General features: G+C 37.4%; 1 protein-coding gene across 7 annotated transcripts in view; it reads left to right on the forward strand.

Annotated features, from left to right (window-relative positions):
- The window catches only part of LOC138036168 (uncharacterized), a 26101-nt gene that overhangs the window by 262 nt on the left and 8054 nt on the right, over window positions 1-17785 (forward strand). For 2 of the 7 annotated variants that reach the window (XM_068882521.1, XM_068882522.1), the window contains exons 1-11: window positions 6244-6432; window positions 8543-8599; window positions 10052-10079; window positions 10999-11053; window positions 11822-11973; window positions 12770-12825; window positions 14252-14318; window positions 14865-14912; window positions 15235-15346; window positions 16545-16832; window positions 17420-17526. In XM_068882521.1, the coding sequence (XP_068738622.1) occupies window positions 6313-6432; window positions 8543-8599; window positions 10052-10079; window positions 10999-11053; window positions 11822-11973; window positions 12770-12825; window positions 14252-14318; window positions 14865-14912; window positions 15235-15346; window positions 16545-16832; window positions 17420-17526 (1090 nt within the window). In that variant the 5' untranslated portion in view covers window positions 6244-6312. Of the gene's footprint in view, window positions 1-6243; window positions 6450-8542; window positions 8600-10051; window positions 10080-10998; window positions 11054-11821; window positions 11974-12769; window positions 12826-14251; window positions 14319-14864; window positions 14913-15234; window positions 15347-16544; window positions 16833-17419; window positions 17527-17785 lie in introns of those variants that run through there. The other 5 variants (XM_068882524.1, XM_068882525.1, XM_068882523.1 and 2 more) reach the window with 5 other exon arrangements.

Below are 17785 nucleotides of genomic sequence, written 5' to 3' on the forward strand. Positions count from 1 at the left end.
TGTGTGCAAATCAAAAGTGACTCCGTATTTGTACGAAATAGATAAATTAGCGTTTAAATGGCTCTTGTTCGTTGTGAAAGCACAGTCCTTGCGCCAAAGTTAAACAAGGTGTTAGGGGCCTCAAGTCAGCCGGGCCGGTCGGGTTTGCCGGGATAAGTTTCAGCCCGGTATTATGAGGTGAGCCAGCCCGGCTTGGGTTAAATTTGGAATATGTTGTTTGAAAAATGATAACAACAACAACAAGAAGTGGAGAGACGTTCGTCTCGCTAAATTGTTATTAAAATTCACCATTCTACAATTTAAAGAAGCCTTAAGGTTTATTGCTATCTTATACTGGAGGGTGTAAACTGCAGGTTGCAGGTTGCAGGTTAGAGTTGCAGGTCACTGTTTCACCAAAGATGAAACAACCCAAAGCTTTGTCTAATGGCAAGCGGTAGCTGATTCCATAACTTTGGAGCAATAGCCGCAAAAGATCTATTTCCGTAGGTAATTGTAGTAGTCTTCGGGATAGCAAGGAAATTGGAATCACTGGAACGAAGAGAACGGCAGGGAGTGTAGTGATGCAACAGTTCATTAATATACACCGGAGCAAGGCCATTAAGAGATTTATACGTAAGCAACAGTAACTTAAAAGTTATTCTGTCATTAACAGGAAGCCAGTGCAACTTTCTATGAACAGGAGTAATGTGATCGGTCTTCTTCATGCACACAGTTAATCTTCAGGGGCACTCAACGTCAATTTTCGGAAAATATCTGTTCGCAAAACGATTTGACATCTAGAATTTTCGGAACATTTATTGTAACATTTATTGCTTGCCTGCCTGTCCTAGGATTTTCGAACACCTAAAAAATGGTATAATTGCCCATTTAAAACGGATTTTTACCTCAAAAAGGTCACCTCGAATTTTCGGGAGCCTTTTTTCTGGCTAAAATTTTCGAAAACGTAAGTTTTGATCCCTAAAATTTTCGGACCACTAGACTTTCAGCGAGAAAATCCGAACAGATGAAAAATTTTTAGGGGATAAAAATATGCCTATATCTACTGTTAATACCAAAAAAGGTTTAACAATGCTATGTTTAAGTGGTTTTGAAGTATATTCTCGTTGGGTGCCCCTGAATCTTGCCGCTGTGTTCTGCGATCTCTGAAGTTTCTCAATTTCACGAGAAGGCAACCCATAAAGCAAGCTATTACAATAATCCAATTTCGATAAAACGAAGGCATGGACAATGCGCTCAGTATCCGCTTGCGAAAGATATTTTCTGATTCTGCCAATGGAATGAAACGAACGCGAAAGAGCGCGACAGATGTTGTTGACATGAGGAACAAAGGTGAGATGTGAATCAAGCGTGACTCCAAGGTTTTTGATAACACTGGTAGGCTGAACGTAGTGATGGCCAACTTTAATCGAAGCAATCGGTTCAGGAGGTGAAAAACGCGAAGAAAAATGGATAATTTCAGTCTTTGATGGATTAAATTTAAGCATATTGCATAAATTCCAACTCATAATATCATCCAGACACAGACTGAGATTTTCTAAAGCAACAACGCGGTTCCCTTGTAGAGCTGGGTGTCATCAGCATACATCATTGCGTCGAGTCCGTGTGCAGAGATGATTTCTTCAAGAGGGGCGATATAAAGCGAGAATAGCAGTGGTCCCAGGACAGACCCTTGGGGGACACCACAAGACAAATATCTTGGTCGAGAAAGAATCTTATCAAGGACAATACATTGAGGACGATCCTTAAGGTATGATTCAATCCAACGAAGAACCGTTCCAGAGAAGCCATAGCGATCCCGAAGCCTATCGAGAAGAATAGCGTGGTCTATCGTGTCAAAAGCCGCAGACAGATCTAATAACACTAGAACAGCTTCGCATTTATTGTCGATGGCCTGATGAATATCATTAACAACTCGCAGAAGAGCAGTTTCAGTACTATGATGCTTTCTGTACGCTGATTGCATTTTAGCAAATAGGCCATTGGTAGTGAGATAACCCTCAATCTGGGAAGCCACTATTCTCTCTAACGTCTTAGAGAGAAACGATAGGTTGGAAATGGGCCGATAGTTGGCAAAGACGTCGGCATCAAGGTTATCCTTTTTAATCAGAGGGTGAACCAATGACTTCTTGAAAAGAGATATCAGTTAGAATAGGTAACAGAACATCAATACAGTCCTTTAACAACCAAGTAGGTATTGGATCGAGAGCACAACTTTTACTTTTTGATGACTGAATGATAGTCTTGAGACCATTAGTAGAGACGGAATCAAACTGACTGAAGGAGGTAGAGCACGATGCGTTAGTCCCACATTTGGGCCAAGAGAATAGTTGTTGAGAAAGAGAACATCTGATATTGGTGATTTTAGATTCGAAGAAGTTGCTAAAACTCTCCACCGAGTGATCAAGAGAATCATGTGTCGGTAAAATTGGAGCAGACTTACGCTGAACATACCATCGACGAGCTTGAATAGTTGCTTCATGTCAGACGTACTAAATTTATCCTTCAAGTACTTGGATTTCGAAACCTCTCGCGGGCGATTATAATTGCGGCAGGCTTGATAATAAATTTGCTTGTCAATCGTTAACTTGGTGGATTGAAATTTCCTTTCACAGCGCCTTTTGACACGTTTTAATGCTCGAAGCTCATCTGAGAACCAGGGCGCGTGTGGCCTTAGGGTTATATTCCTTGTTTGTTCTGGGGCATACTTGTTAAGTAGAAGGCGCAGTGTGTCATCAAACACAGTTATCACGCCGTCCAAGTAATCAACTGAAACCTTAGAGAAGACAGAGCAAATGTCCCTCTGAAAAGCATCAAGATCAATGTCACGAGTCTTGCGACGCGTAATAGTTATACGAGTGGCCTGAGGCCGCGGTAAATGTATGAAGCACACGACCACTTGATGGTCAGAGAGAGGATCTGGTAGAATTCCTATATGAGAAATTAAAGTATCCATCTCGCGAGTGATCAGAAGATCCAGAGTATGACCCAGACGATGGGTAGGGCCATTAACATGCTGTTTCAGATGAGCAGAAAAAAGAAGATCGTGAAATTGTTTGGCGTATGCGTTTCCATTATCGTCAACGTGGAATTGATAAGATGAAACAGTTAACCCCTCTAAGAACGAAGAGAATTCAGAGAAAAACCTTTCAGTATTGTAAAACCATTTTTTCTGGACGGTGGAGGTCGACATACTGTCACAAGGCGAAAAACCTTGTTACCAGAGGTGATCGTTAAATCGAAGTGTTTTCCGTAACTTGAAACCCTTTACGTGCGATGACAGCTAGTCCACCTCCCCTGCGAGTGGATCGTGGCAAATGATAAACAGCGTAGTCTTTTAGTGAATTCGTAAGGTCGGCGATGGTGATGCTATCGTTCGCGGCAAACCACGATTCAGTCACAGATAAAAGGTCAAGACGATGAGATAGCATGAGATCACATAGTGATGATACTTTGTTTTTCAGTGAACGAGCATTCCAAACACCGAAACGAAGTGGTGGAATGCAGCATTGCCCAGATGATATCAGCGGAATACGAACAAGATTGTTTTCATTACGTCCTGAGTGAGATGCAAATTGGTGACAAAGACGAAGCGTCATGGCAGGTTGAATATTAAAAACCTTCGTTGCTTCACGCGCCCTGACCGCTCTTCCACTCCGGCATCCACGATAAGGCCGCTTCCGTATAGATCTTGAAGATGAAGAAGTTGGTCCAGGATTTAGTTCAACGTCCATGTGGACACTTAAGTCAATTTTAACAGGGAGAGAATAACAAAGATATCCATGCTTCGTCCATAAGCACACCGGCCGCGATACAAACAGCTTTCGCTTCAAGCGAAGCAACTTGCTTTGGTAAACGCTAAAAGTCGCTTCTTCTAAGTGAGGGACTACGTAAAGACGCGAAAAGTCAGTGAAAATAGATGCTAACATAAGAAGCACAAGAAATATGAAAGAAAAATAACGAGGATAAATACACATTGCAGCCATTGTTCGGCTTCATTGCAGCTTCATTGTTACTGAAGTCGCATCTCAGTTGTCTGGCTGTTTACATTTATTTTGTACTCAACTTTGCACAGTCTTCAGGTAAAAAAAAAAATAAGTGGAAATGTGACAGCGAAAAATTCTTTGAAAGAAAGCTTGTTGTCTAATTCGTGCTTCATTATTCACGGACAAGGTTCTTGAGAAAAGCGTTTGATCCTGAACTGTGATACTGAAATTTATTTAATTGCATACAGCTATTTCGAGAAAGTTTGTCAAGAATAAAGTGCACGCGACAATCCCGAAAGGTAATATGGGATATGATCAATACACTGTTGCTAACGACTGTAGCTGTCGAACCTACTTTTGTTACTTTCCTTCAGCACTCGCAAACATATATCAGTGGCCTCCCGTACGATTCTCTTAAATTTCTTTGAAAAACAGTGCACTTAAAATCACCCACAATACCTTTCAGGATTGTCGCGTGCACTTTTTCCGACGTTTCTCAAAATAGCTGTATATGGTGTTAGTGACATGGATTGTGTTTCTTGTTTGTACGCACACAATTGAAGGGGTTTTTTTTTTCCTCTGATAACAAATATTTTGTTTGTTTCCATGCGAGTCATCATGCGAGTCACACAGTTATTGACAGCTGACTGTTCTAAAGGGTGCTTATACTTAAATGCTGTTTATCTGTGCTACTTGAAATGGGTGCTCAGACTTAAACGCGAGACTCACAATGCTCGCAAATTGTCCGCCCATCAAAAGAAGACACCGTTGAAAGTGTTTACATAACTGTGGTCGCTTGGAAGTATCTTCATTAGCTTACCGGGATTGGAGTTTTTTCGCCAGGCAGACCACTAATTAACGGTTGAGAACATATATGTTGAGTTGAATCGAATTGACTTTCTACGTGTATCGAATCAACTTTGATAATGTCTCGAAACGACTTCAATTTGTATCGAATCAACTTGTATCGAAACGACTTTGTATCGAAACGACCGAACTCCGTTTTTGTCGGATTTTTCGTCCAAATGAACGCCCAAAAATAAAGATTTTTTAATGATCGTTCAGTGGAATATGTTTTGCAATTTGATGTTCTGTGAAAAATTTACAACCAAATTTACATTGCCAAGTATCTTTTCTCCATTAGAGATGATTAGTATAAAAATGTGGACACACCACTGTCCTAGCGCGCGAATTGTTCTCTTCCGGTCGCCGTCCGCGTCTCAAAAACGAGCGTCCTATTTGCGCCACTGTTGCGAGGATGGATTTGAGAATATGAGAATATTTACTAAAAGCGAGTTGTGTTTGCAAATGAATGAAACTGCGCTAGTGCAAATTTAGATTTGGCTAGTGAAATCAGACTTGATACTAGCCACTAGGCTAGTGAGCTAAAAAGTTAGTTTCGAGCCGTGATTGAGCCTATTAACATGCAAATGTTTTCTTTTGTTTCGGTGGAAAAACAAGTTTACTGGTCACGTGAGTGAAAACACTCTATTGAAAAGGCCTCCAATGTACTGTAGATTACATAGCATCATGTACAGCCTGTAGATAAGGTCTTTAGTTTCGCAAGTTATGTTGGAATTAATGGAGCGTGTTTTGCCAGTAGAGAAGAATGTGTAGTTGGTTAGTCCATGGAAAACGTAAGGACAGGTAGATTTTTGCCGCGAAAAGAACCGGAAGGATGTGCAGAATTAGAATGCGTTACATTAGGGCACAATTTAGCTGTTACCAGAAGGTCTCGAAGGTAAGGGCAGAGTCTGAAAGCCACAACAGGTAGATGAAGGAAAGCGTTTCTGCAGCGATCAGATAAAAAAAATAGATTGTAGAGTTGTTTTCTTACGTTGAAGATGGAAGGAAGTAATGGATCATAGGTCGTTATCGGAAAGGTATGTTAAGAAACATTTTAGATTTCAGCTTATCGTTTACAGTCTCTTCCCTTTTTTTTCCGTTACTCTTTTAGCATATTTTCCAGTATTACGTCAACATCCGTTTTCTATATATATGTACATAGAAGCAATCCAATGTAAACTGTCATTGTACCTGGGGAGGGCTGGTTAATGGCCAGCCGAAATATAGTACATTGCTAAATCAAATCTACGTTGTATCGGCTCTTGCTCAAAAATACTTACTTTCTCAACTTGTCATTACGCCGATCAGATCAAGCTAGTTGATCCACAACGTGCACCGACAGCCTCCACGCCGTGGGAATATCAATCCCTCTTCCGGTTCTTTTTTGGCGAGTCATGATTTCCGGTAGGCCCTGAGAACGAGAGGTGATGTAATATCGAAATTGTTGTGAAAACGGCTATTTCATCACTTTGCCGAGGTGTTTATGCTAAAGAAAAAAGAGTTTGCCATGAATTTCTTAACATCAAAAGTGAGAAGAATATTTTATCCACCAGGAACTACTCCAGTGAATTGGAAGATACTTGCTAATGTATTTCTCTCGATGGTAGGCGCCATTTTATAGTAAGACTTGACGTTGTGCCTTTGCGCCTTCCAAGATGCCATGCTGCATATGTTCAGTTATTGTGTGCAAATCAAAAGTGACTCCGTATTTGTACGAAATAGATAAATTAGCGTTTAAATGGCTCTTGTTCGTTGTGAAAGCACAGTCCTTGCGCCAAAGTTAAACAAGGTGTTAGGGGCCGATTACATGAAAAAGGGCTAGCCCGGTCAGCCGGGCTGCACGGGTTTGCCGGGATGAGTTTCAGCCCGGTATTATAATTATGAGGTGAGCCAGCCCGGCTTGGGTTAAATTTGGAATATGTTGTTTGAAAAATGATAACAACAACAACAAGAAGTGGAGAGACGTTCGTCTCGCTAAATTGTTATTAAAATTCACCATTCTACAATTTAAAGAAGCCTTAAGGTTTATTGCTATCTTATACTGGAGGGTGTAAACTGCAGGTTGCAGGTTGCAGGTTAGAGTTGCAGGTCACTGTTTCACCAAAGATGAAACAACCCAAAACTTTACTAATGCTAACATTAGGCCTAAAAAACAATGTTTGAGCCTAAGGTTAGCATTTTTGTAAAGGTTTCTTAACCCTAACCTGCAACCTGCACTTTACAACCTCTGATCTTATAATCTTTCATTTAAACATAAAAAACGACTATTCCGTGGGCCATTTTGCTCTAAAGTGGAGTAATGTGGTTAGAAATCGCTGGCCCGGCTAATTATAACCGGCCGGTCCCGGTGAAGGAGATTACATAGAAAAATCTCAGCCTGGTTAGCCGAAATTTCGGCATCACAATGCCAGGATCTCGGCGAACAGGGCTGAGATTTTTCCATGTAATCGCAAACCTGATTTTTGATGTTTTTCTCAGATGTGCCGGGACCTCGGCTTAACGAGCCAGCCAGCCTAACCGGGCCAGCCCAGCTCATGTAATCGGCTTCTTAGTTGTTCCAGTGTATGAACAGAGGAACACTATAATCACAGCAGATGCAAACAATGCAAAACAGACCAGTTGGAATTCAAAGCAATTTTATAATATGTTCTTAAATAACACAGGAAAACGTGCATAAAGAAAAAAAGGAGCAAAGGTTTTTAGGACAAGTGAAGCCATTGCAATCATTTGAGAATGCCACTTGATTGGAAACACCAAATTAAAACGATAAGCCAGCATTGGAGGAGTAGCTCGTGTTAGTGAAATGGAGCTAGAAAAAACAAAATGTTCTACCTGAACTATCCCAGGAGAGTCAGTCAGGAAGTGTCGTTATTGTACCACCACTTTGGGTGGTTTTGCATGTAATTACATCAATTAATTGCAGGCCTACATAAGCTGCCTACCAGAAGAACTGCTTATGCAAGGAAGGGGGCAAGGAAGGGGGGCGGGGTGGGGGGGGGGGGGAGGGGAAGTGCAGGCAGGAGGTGGGAATTTGACAATTCTTAACTTAAAGATGTTTTATCAAATTCCCCAGGGCAGGAAAGGTATGTCAATCCAAAGTGTCAAAAAAGCCACACCCTGAGGCAAAGAATCTAAACAAACAATATTATAATACTGATTAATTAATTTTAGCAAGTCTTTGTCACTGACTTGTGATAAAAGCTGTTGTTTAAGACATTTCGGCTGAATCTTAAGCCTTCATCAGTTATAAGAGGGATTGATCTTAGTAGTACATATGATTTAAAGTGGAAAAATGAAACGTTGCACAAGCCTCTGCCTTTTGCCTGCAAGTGTTCAATATCCAGTGCGATGCAAGACAAAATTTTAAACAGTCAGGTGTTCAAGTATTTTTGGGTCATCATCAACACTGTTCTCAAATTTCCTGGGCACCACCATCTTGGATGATAATTTTGATGCATTAGAGTTGCCCTAAAATCAATATTTTTCTGAATCAAACACTTATTTGTAAACAATCAGATTGTTTCACTGCCAAGTAGGCTGCTGTATTTTGATAAAACTCATGCAAATACTCTGAGATGCCTCATACTGTACCAAAATATTTAATACATGTAAAATATAAACATGTATTTTATTTCTTGTGTAAATGATTACCAAAATAAATGCAGTATCATGTAGCTGACTAATTTTTGCCCTTTATTGTTGTGTGATTGCAGTTATCCTTTTCAATGTCAGTAACACTGTTGTTTCCATTTTTGCCGGCTATGATTAAGGTATGAATTTCTGATGTTAAAAGAATTAAAAATAGCAAGTGCTTTGTTAAGTTGCAAAAGTGCATGCCTTGGGTATTTTTAAGAACACTCAAGGGCAAAACAAAAACAGCCAAGAGCAAAGAAATAATTTTATTTACCTTGTCCTCTTTCCTGTTGCACAAAGTAAGTGTTTGTTATCAAATGGCATTGTACTTCGTAACTGAATGGTAAGTAATTTGAAAACAAAATAATAGGAGAACGCATGTTTTATGAGTCAAATGAGTCAATGAGTCACGAGTCACAAGTCAATGGACTCACAGTCAATATAGCAATAATTTGTTGATTAAGCCTAAGCCCTCGTTTCAGTGATTAGGCCTTAGCACTCTCTGAAATTTTAGCTTTCATTTTATGGTTTAATTAATTAATTAACTGCACTGACTCGTTGACTCATCCCACTCATTGACTCATAAATTGACATTCAAATAATAGATTCTACTTTTGATATGCCCATTTGATATTTAGGACATAGTTAAGAGTCGCTGTGCTTTATGGCTGTGGGACAAACTTTTAAAGAAAGGCTGCAGCAAGCTTTCAAAGAAGATTCACTTTCAAATACCCATCTCCCCATAAAAATTCCCTGTCGTGTGACTACTTTAGAGGAAACTAAAAGAAGGACTGGTGAATTGTGAAATTATACATGTATAAGCATGTATCACTTTTAAGAACGCAAGACGTGCTAGGATAAACATGATGTCCACAATGCTTTGTACACTCTCGAGCAATTCAGAGGAGCATATACTTTATCAAAGCTAGCTGAAGTCCTTCTATTAACCCTTCTATCTCATGCCAGACGATCTCAATGGGGTGCTTTGGGAGTCAATGAGTTGACAACCTCTACATGTAGACCCAACTCAAAAACGTAAATATTATAATATTTAATTATTATTATTATTATTATTATTATTATTATTATTATTATTATTATTATTATTATGTCCCCTTTAACGTTTGGGAAATAACAAGATGACAGTGCAGTGTAGATTCTTGGCATTTTATAACATGTATTATATTTACATAAGTTATAAAATTAATGTTCTAAAGAAAATGCTAAATGTTGGTTGGAGGTTATGGTAATTTTGATTGGTTGAGTCGATTGGATCACGGACATCCAATTCAAGTTAGAACAAGATGCCCTCTCAATACCCTAGGCTGAACCAGTATGATAGTTGATCAGTCTTCTACAGGGTAGATCATCTATAGTTAGCCTAATGCTTTAATTAAATTAATATACAATAATTATTATGTTTATTTTATTTTATGACACCGTATGAATTGTTACCTCCAAATTATGCAATAATAAATCAAAATTATTTTCATAACTAATAACGTAATGACATTATTGATGTTGTACATGATTTTTTCTTGACTAGTGACTCCTGTGCAGTTTTATGTTTTTATCTTCTTATTTCATAGAGTTTTGGAATATCAGTTGAAGATACAGGTTGGGACCATTTTATTTGTTTTCCCTTTGACTGAAAGAGCATTAATTTTTATGTAAGAGATACGGTTACGTATTATTTTTCTTTTCTAAGCAACCTGTAACATAAAGGCTTTGAATGTGAAGCAATTTTTCTGCTTTCTATTGAATTTTCACAAATCGCAAAGAACAATTTTGCAAAAACAACTTGAAACAAAATAATGCAGTTATGCATAGTAACTGTAGCTAGTGCAATAATCTAATATTTAGCAATTATTGAATGAGGCTGAGTAGGATATGAAGAAATCTGCAGATCAAGGAGGGTCTTTATAAATTATTATATTTTCAAAGTCGTAAAACTGTCGCTAACTCGGACCACTGCAGCTGTAGGATTTCTGATGTTTTTGACCTTGAGGTAAAAGTCAAAAATTAATTAAAGTTTCGTCAACTTTTTGATATTCTCACTGCCTTTATCAGTAAGTAACTGGGTATTTATATTTTCTTCGCTCAAACTTGAAAACCTAGTCGCATCCATTTCGCCCTTTGTTTTTCTACTCACCAAAAATAACACAACCTCGTCCCCAGGTTTTCTCGGTCAACAGTTCAATAATCTGCAGTGGGCTGCACTTTTGACGTCCTCGGTTCAATACGACAAAATTTTTAAGTTTCCAAATTTGGTCAACAGCAGCTGGTTAGGAAGAATTATGCATGTAGTCTCAACCAATCAGAAATGGGGAAGTATTTTGAATGAATAATAGTAATTATTGTATGAAACGTTATGAGAGGGGAATGTTGAAGATGTACAGTGCAGTGGTAAGTTCACATTTTCCCTCTTGATGCTATTTTTCTATTACATTCATTTAGGCTAATCAAATAATTTATTAAATTTTAAATTAGCTAGATCCTGTGTGCCCACTTTAATGTGCTTTGTGTGTTTTTATAGGTTACTATGCAGGTCTTGTTGCTTCTTCAATGTTCATTGGGCGGACAGTGTCGTGGTTAGTATAAATTATGTAACATCTTTTCATTTTTTGTCACATGCTAATGAATATACATTAATTTTGCATGATGGCTTTTTTTTTACCAAGATCAAAAAGCTTTGTTTAATTGCTTTCTTCTAACTCATATTTTACTGCTTTGGGAACAAAGAAAAAGGTCTTGAGGTCTTTTTCAGTTAACTAGATTTTTGGTGTCTTAAGAAGCTGTCAGGTGCTACACTTAGAAATGTGACAACACCAGACGATTATTGAGCTATATTTTTGTGCCTGAAAATTTTTTACCCAGTCACAAATGGCCTACTTAGACATTCCAAGGGAAGAGGGGTCTTAACAGTTTATAAAACATCTCTTGAGAGAGCTTTGATAGTTTCTACTTTATTTGTTGAGCAAATGTAATAATTATTTTATTATTATACTCAGACAACAAAATATCGCAATTCTGATTGGTCAATGACGAATGCATAAATAGGTTGAAGAGTGCAATACAGAAGTTGCTATGGAAACAAAGCAATGGAGGGATTTTGTTGAGTACTATATAAAAAATAGAAAATGGTATGAACATGCTTGTGCATTTTGGTTTATGGTCACTCGTGATGTTTTGAAAGTTTTAAAATTGCTTGAGCCGTATTTTGAGAACTTGCAAAACATACGCGTTCATAACAAAACAAAACATATGCGTTCATATTTCCTAAAGATACATATTTCCATGCTGCTATTATAAATAAAAATTAAATTAAAAGAACTATTTGTTGTTTTAATTGTTTTTAGCTATTTCTGGGGATGGCTGTCGGACAAAATTGGTCGGCGACCAGTTATGCTAGTTAGTCTATCATTCCTTCTACTTGGCACACTTGGTTTTGGACTATCACTTTCTTTGTATGCAGCCATCTTTACAAGACTTTTCTGTGGGTTAAGTAATGGTAGGGTTATTTAGATTAATTTAAATTGTAATCAATGATAATTTTTCAAGATGATTTTAACAGAAACTTGTTCTGTTGACAACTTGGCTTACAGTGTACACGGCCTACCTGGGGTTAACTCTGAACAATTAAGATTCTTAAAGTCATTGTGATCTTGTGTGAGATCTTCCACTGGCCCTCCTATGTGACCCTATAGGCAAATCTTTGCTGATGTCATTGTTTACATTAATTTTTGTCTCAGTCATTAACATTTAAAAAATTCTTTGTAAAATTTCGAATTTCAAAACTTAATTACTCAAAGATTATCTGCGGTGGTAAATTGCGCTCAAAGTTTCATTGATAGCCCATTATGAAATGCACTTTCAATATATCCTGTACTGATTTTTTGGCTGATAGATTAGAAAACGATCCAGACTAATATGCTAATGAGGCAAAAAGTGCAAACAAAGAGCCCTATACGTTATCATATGACTGGAATGGCATTCTCGACTGATGCAGTGCTATAGAAAATCCCAGCAGCAAGATCTGCAAAGGATCCTTAGAGACCTTTGGAGCAGGCTACATTTTCATTATGTGAGGGAACGCCAATTGTAGCGAGCGCCGACATAAGAGGACATGAGACTGATGCTCAATTGGGCCTGATCGCAGATTATTGGAGCTGTAAAAAAAAACCTAATCTAGAAACTGAAAAGAACTTTAAAGGATCTGGATTTCTGTTAAGCCCATGAAAGAAGTTCATCAAGATTTTAAGTAGGTTTGAGACTAATCACGTTTTTTTACTTTTGCCTTTTTCCAGCCTTAGTAATAATTTGTAAAGCAATTATCTCAGAAGCGTGTGATAATACAAATCAGGTATTTATGCAATATATTGTTCCCACTTTAGCCAGAAATGAAAGATCACTCAAGCATGTCTTAATTGTTTGCCCTGAGAAAATGTTCCATTAAATTTGATTATTACTAAATTCAAATTTGTTAAAAGTTAAAGTGTGGTTCCATTAAAAAAAAAATTCTGGTTGACATTGCAGAAATTCCATGTGTAGCCCAATAGTATTGTCAATTAATAGTATTGTCAAGTATTGTATTAAGTTTAACGTAACTGTTAAGCCAATCAGAGAGCGTTGTATGAGCCTGTTCTCAAGGAGCACTGTCATGCAGGGTTCGTGCAGGTTATGGAAAATCTGGAAAGTCATGGAATTTAAGAATTTCATTTTCCAGGCCTGGAAAGTCATGGAATTTTATGGGCGGTCATGGAAAGTTATAATATATTATAAATGGTAGATTAATCATTGCAGTTGTCAAAGAGGGATAAAATGAAAATAATAAAGACGAATTTCTATCAAACAATCAGAAGTTTGGCGGACAGAGGTCGTTAATTTATTTGAACTGATCAAGTTATGTCAGAAAAATAATATCCTACAATAAGGACAGTTCTGAAAATTTTCTTACATGACATCTAAATTTTAATAAGGTCATAGGAAAGCTAGAGAAGGTCATGGAAAAAGTCATGGAATTTGAAGAGCTTTAATAAAAGAGTACAAACCTAAGTTGTCATGCTATGGGGTTGGACAATCTGTGAGCTAGCGAGTCACACGACTCGCATTTAAGTTTAAGCACCCATTTCAAATAGTGCTGATAAACAGTATTTAAGTCTAAGCACCCAAATTAACCAGTTTTTTCAAGTTTCAATCCACTTGCATCCTCTCCATTCTTGGCCGCAACAACACTGTATAACTTCAATGGTTTAAATTGCCAACCAAACTACAGCATCACTGTGTGACTTGATTGTTGACTCACATGTTGACTTGCATGACTCACTGGCTCGCACATTGTCCTCACTCTCATGCTATTCTTACGTCAAAACTGGGTGAGAATCCAAATTAGTTCTTTAATTACCTCACATGAATAACAATTTCCTGATATTTTCAAGTTTCAATTCATTTCCATCCTCTCCATTCTTGGCTGCAAACAACACTGAATAACTTCATTGGTTATCGGCAACCAAACTACAGCATTATTTTTTGTCTTCATTGGTGCAAAGACATCTTTTAGTTTGACTAATTTAAAAACTGCGTGACACTACCCCTTAAGCTTGAGACAATGAAAAAGGCAATGTGGTCAAATGGAAAGTTCAAAATTCAGTTGGACTAGTCTGACTGGTCAAGATGGACCACCTTGGTAGTTCCAAGCATTGTGGGATAAATTTAAACCCAAAAATGTAGGGTGAATGCATGGAAAATGCCCATAAGCGATCTCTAATGGTTTGTTTAAATATGTTAAGGCCATAGGTATGTCAGTGTTACTAACAGCATGGAATTCTGGGCTTATGCTTGGCCCAGCCATTGGAGGTAGGATAATCTGCGGAGCTGCATGGATAATAGCCATGACTATATTTTTCATATTTTGGTTTATATTAATTATTTCAGGCCAGTAGTCATTAGGCATCAGATAAATAAATTAACATCTTGTTCTATGGTTTGGCTGACTCTGTGCTTGTATTATTGTTGAGATGATTTTAAGCACTGTGGCAGGCTGAGAAATGGGATTAAAATTTTATTTTTCTATGATTTTAAGCACTGTGGCAGGCTGAGAAATGGGATTAAAAATTTCAGCAATGAGCAAAATATTTGTCAAAATAATTATCATTAAACCATAGAAGAAGGAAATAAGTAAGTAAGTAGTCTTATTCCACTTTAATAAAGTAAAACTATTTTAAAACAATTCTTTGCCCAGACACTACAGTGTACAGGGAAATTTGATGCTTTGCGCTAATGTGTTTATGCTTGCGTTGATGCTGTTTTCGTGGTGACATGAGAGCTTACAGTATGCTTGTGCCTGAGTCGCTAGTGAAAACCAGTATTATTAGTATTTTGAATTATATTCTCCATCCTCAGGTTACTTAGCACAACCTACAGAAAAGTACCCCAATATTTTCCCAAAAGGTTTGTTACAGTATTTTGTCTTCGTCATGATTGTGGGAATAACATTACATGTACATATATATTGTATTGTATTACTGCATGGTAATGGTCTCTCTCTTCTGTAGCTGTAAGGACATTTTTACAGCAGAAACAAAAAAAAATACTTTCAGTTTCTCCCACTTTAGGCTGTATTTGGGATTAACAAGTTACAAGGCATGAATTATATAATTCATGTAAATGACCTGACCAAAAGAAGCCATGGATTCTACTGTATTCATTAATTGCACAAAAATGTTGTGCTGCACCTTACCTAATCCTGAATTTTGTTTTGCTTTTTTGTTAGGTTCCATTTTTGACAAGTTTCCTTTCTTACTTCCATGCTTATTTAACTGTGCTTTGCTGCTTATTTCGATTGTATTGAGCTACTGTTTCCTTGAAGAAACCCTGGACAAAAGGTACATAACTAAAAACTGGGTTAGGACATACAGTACATGTATTCATTCATTTTTAATGTCATATACCAAGGTCTGTAAACCTAAGCAACAAAAACATCCGTTTTGCAGTCGTCATTAAACATTATAGAATCTATAAAATTATTATAGAATCTCTCTGCCAAGGAGCAGTTGCGGCTCAGATGGCTAGTGCACGGCTTTCAGAGCGAGAGGTCCCCGGTTCGATCCTCTGTGACTTCAACGTCTGTTTTGACTTTCCTCTGATCCGTGTAGCTATAGCTTTAAATACCCGTAAAACGGAGCACTGGCAGAGGGAGGGGGGTAAAGGGCGCACCATCAGCTTCCATTGATACCAGCCTCGTAGCTGAAGGAACTACCGATGTTAAATAAAGTGACTTTACCTTTACTTTACCTTTTATGTCCTCCTCACCCCTAGAAGCGGTAGAGGGAGACCCTTATGGTTCAGGCCAGAGTGGTTGGGTAGGGGTGAATGAATTAAAGCCAAAACCAGCTCATCTTTGTTGATCTTGCTCTGATATTATTTCAAGCATTGTCTTTATTTAAAAGTTGCATTTCCCTAAAGATGAAACCATGTTTCTAAAGTGTATATAATCATTATGTATGATGTCAAAATTAATGATATTGCAGAATGGATATTAAATTTATTTCATCAGGTAGCAATAGGTGACCAATAATAAGCCTTTTCAGCTGTGTTAATAAGATACTGGTAAAAAGATGTTGATGTTCAAGGTTAATTAGTTTGAGGGTATTAAAGGGGGATACTAGAAATAAATTACAGTATCTTTGAGGCCAAACATTGAAAAGCAGGTAGAGGAAGAAATGTCTCCCCAAGAAAAAGGTGAAAGATTTAAATATTGCAACCCACCTAACTACGTAAAAACAAGTTCTCCAGGATATTCTTAAGAGGGTTTTTTTGTTTCAATTAAATTTAAATTGACCAAGTTTCAAGGTCCAGCGAGTATCCATTGCTGCTTAAGAGGGTTTTGCAATTTTATAAGTAGATCTGCTTTCTGGAGAAAAATTAATGCAAGTATTAAATTTACAGTCATGTTAAATATAAACTGCAAATAGAACAATTCCCTTTAGAATTTCCAGCTATTTCTTTGTGAAGGAAAGCTTATTTTTAAATAAATGTAATGTGTGGTAAATGGTATGTGTGTTCCTCTTTTTTTCCATACAGTAGAAGTCTAACGTCAGAAAGTGAACCAAATGAATTGTTACCAATGAAGAGCACAGGTTATTCAGATAATCAAGAGGATTTCAATATTAAGTGTGAAATACCAGAGACTGAGAAAAGTTGTACAGAAATTGAAAGCATTGCTGTTAATGAAGAGCAAGAGGTTATCATCGGTGATGATGCTGGCAGTAAAGCTTCCAGAAATTGTCAAAGCAGTAGTAGTTGTTGTTGTTGCAACACTTGGTGGTGCTGTAAAGCTTTTAGGAGAAGCAAACTGGCTGTTTTACTCAGGTAAGCCATGACTAAAGCCATGGGGGAGTTTAAGACAATAGGGAATATCGTCACTGACAATGGGTTTTAAAAGGTGGCAAATACCCTCAGTCTAACCAATGACTACTTTTTAATTACTTAATTAATTAAGCCTCATTAGAAAACTTGTGGCTGGTGCCACAACTATTTTAGCAAGGACATGTATACTCCAACACTACTATAATTTTTACTGTTATGTTGTCTTCAAGGTGGTCTTCAGCATGTGTGACAGAAAGAAAAAATCACTTGTTACTACAATGCATGCTTCATCTCATTTCAGTGTGAAAGCTGATGATCTAACTTCCTTTCTTTTCACATTCTTTTTGTTTGCTTTATAATGCACAAAAAGACTTCATCAAACGAAAGTTGTCTAAAAAAAGATTAAGAGCCATCCCCATTTGGTAGCTGGTAAATTCAACAAGTTATTATTATTATTATTATTATTATTATTATTATTATTATTATTATTATTATTATTATTATTATTATTATTATTATTATTATTATTATTATTATTAGTCAAGAATTATTCTGACTGTGACGTTGTGATGTCTCAATCCAATTTTTAGAAACCGAAACGTTCTTGTTTCCATTGCTTCATACTGTATCTTATCCTTTAAAGTAATTGGATTTGATGAGCTGTTTTCACTATGGGCTGCCACTCCACCTCACCTTGGTAAGCAGACAGTGACTTAATAAACTTTAAATTTTGAACTCACAGACCATTTTACAGTTCTGTGCTCAATCATTTACCAGGCCTTTGAATAAAAGTGAGGCTTGAGTTGACCTTGCTTTGATGCGACTTGTGCTAATGTGCGAGCCAGCAAGCCATGCGAGCCATGGCTGCGAGTCAACATGCGAGTCACACAGTTATTGAAAGCTAACCATTTTAAAATGGGTGCTTAGACTTAACAACTGTTTATCAGCGCTATTTG

The sequence above is a fragment of the Montipora capricornis genome, unplaced genomic scaffold, assembly GCF_036669925.1.
Source record: "Montipora capricornis isolate CH-2021 unplaced genomic scaffold, ASM3666992v2 scaffold_464, whole genome shotgun sequence".
NCBI lineage: Eukaryota > Metazoa > Cnidaria > Anthozoa > Scleractinia > Acroporidae > Montipora > Montipora capricornis.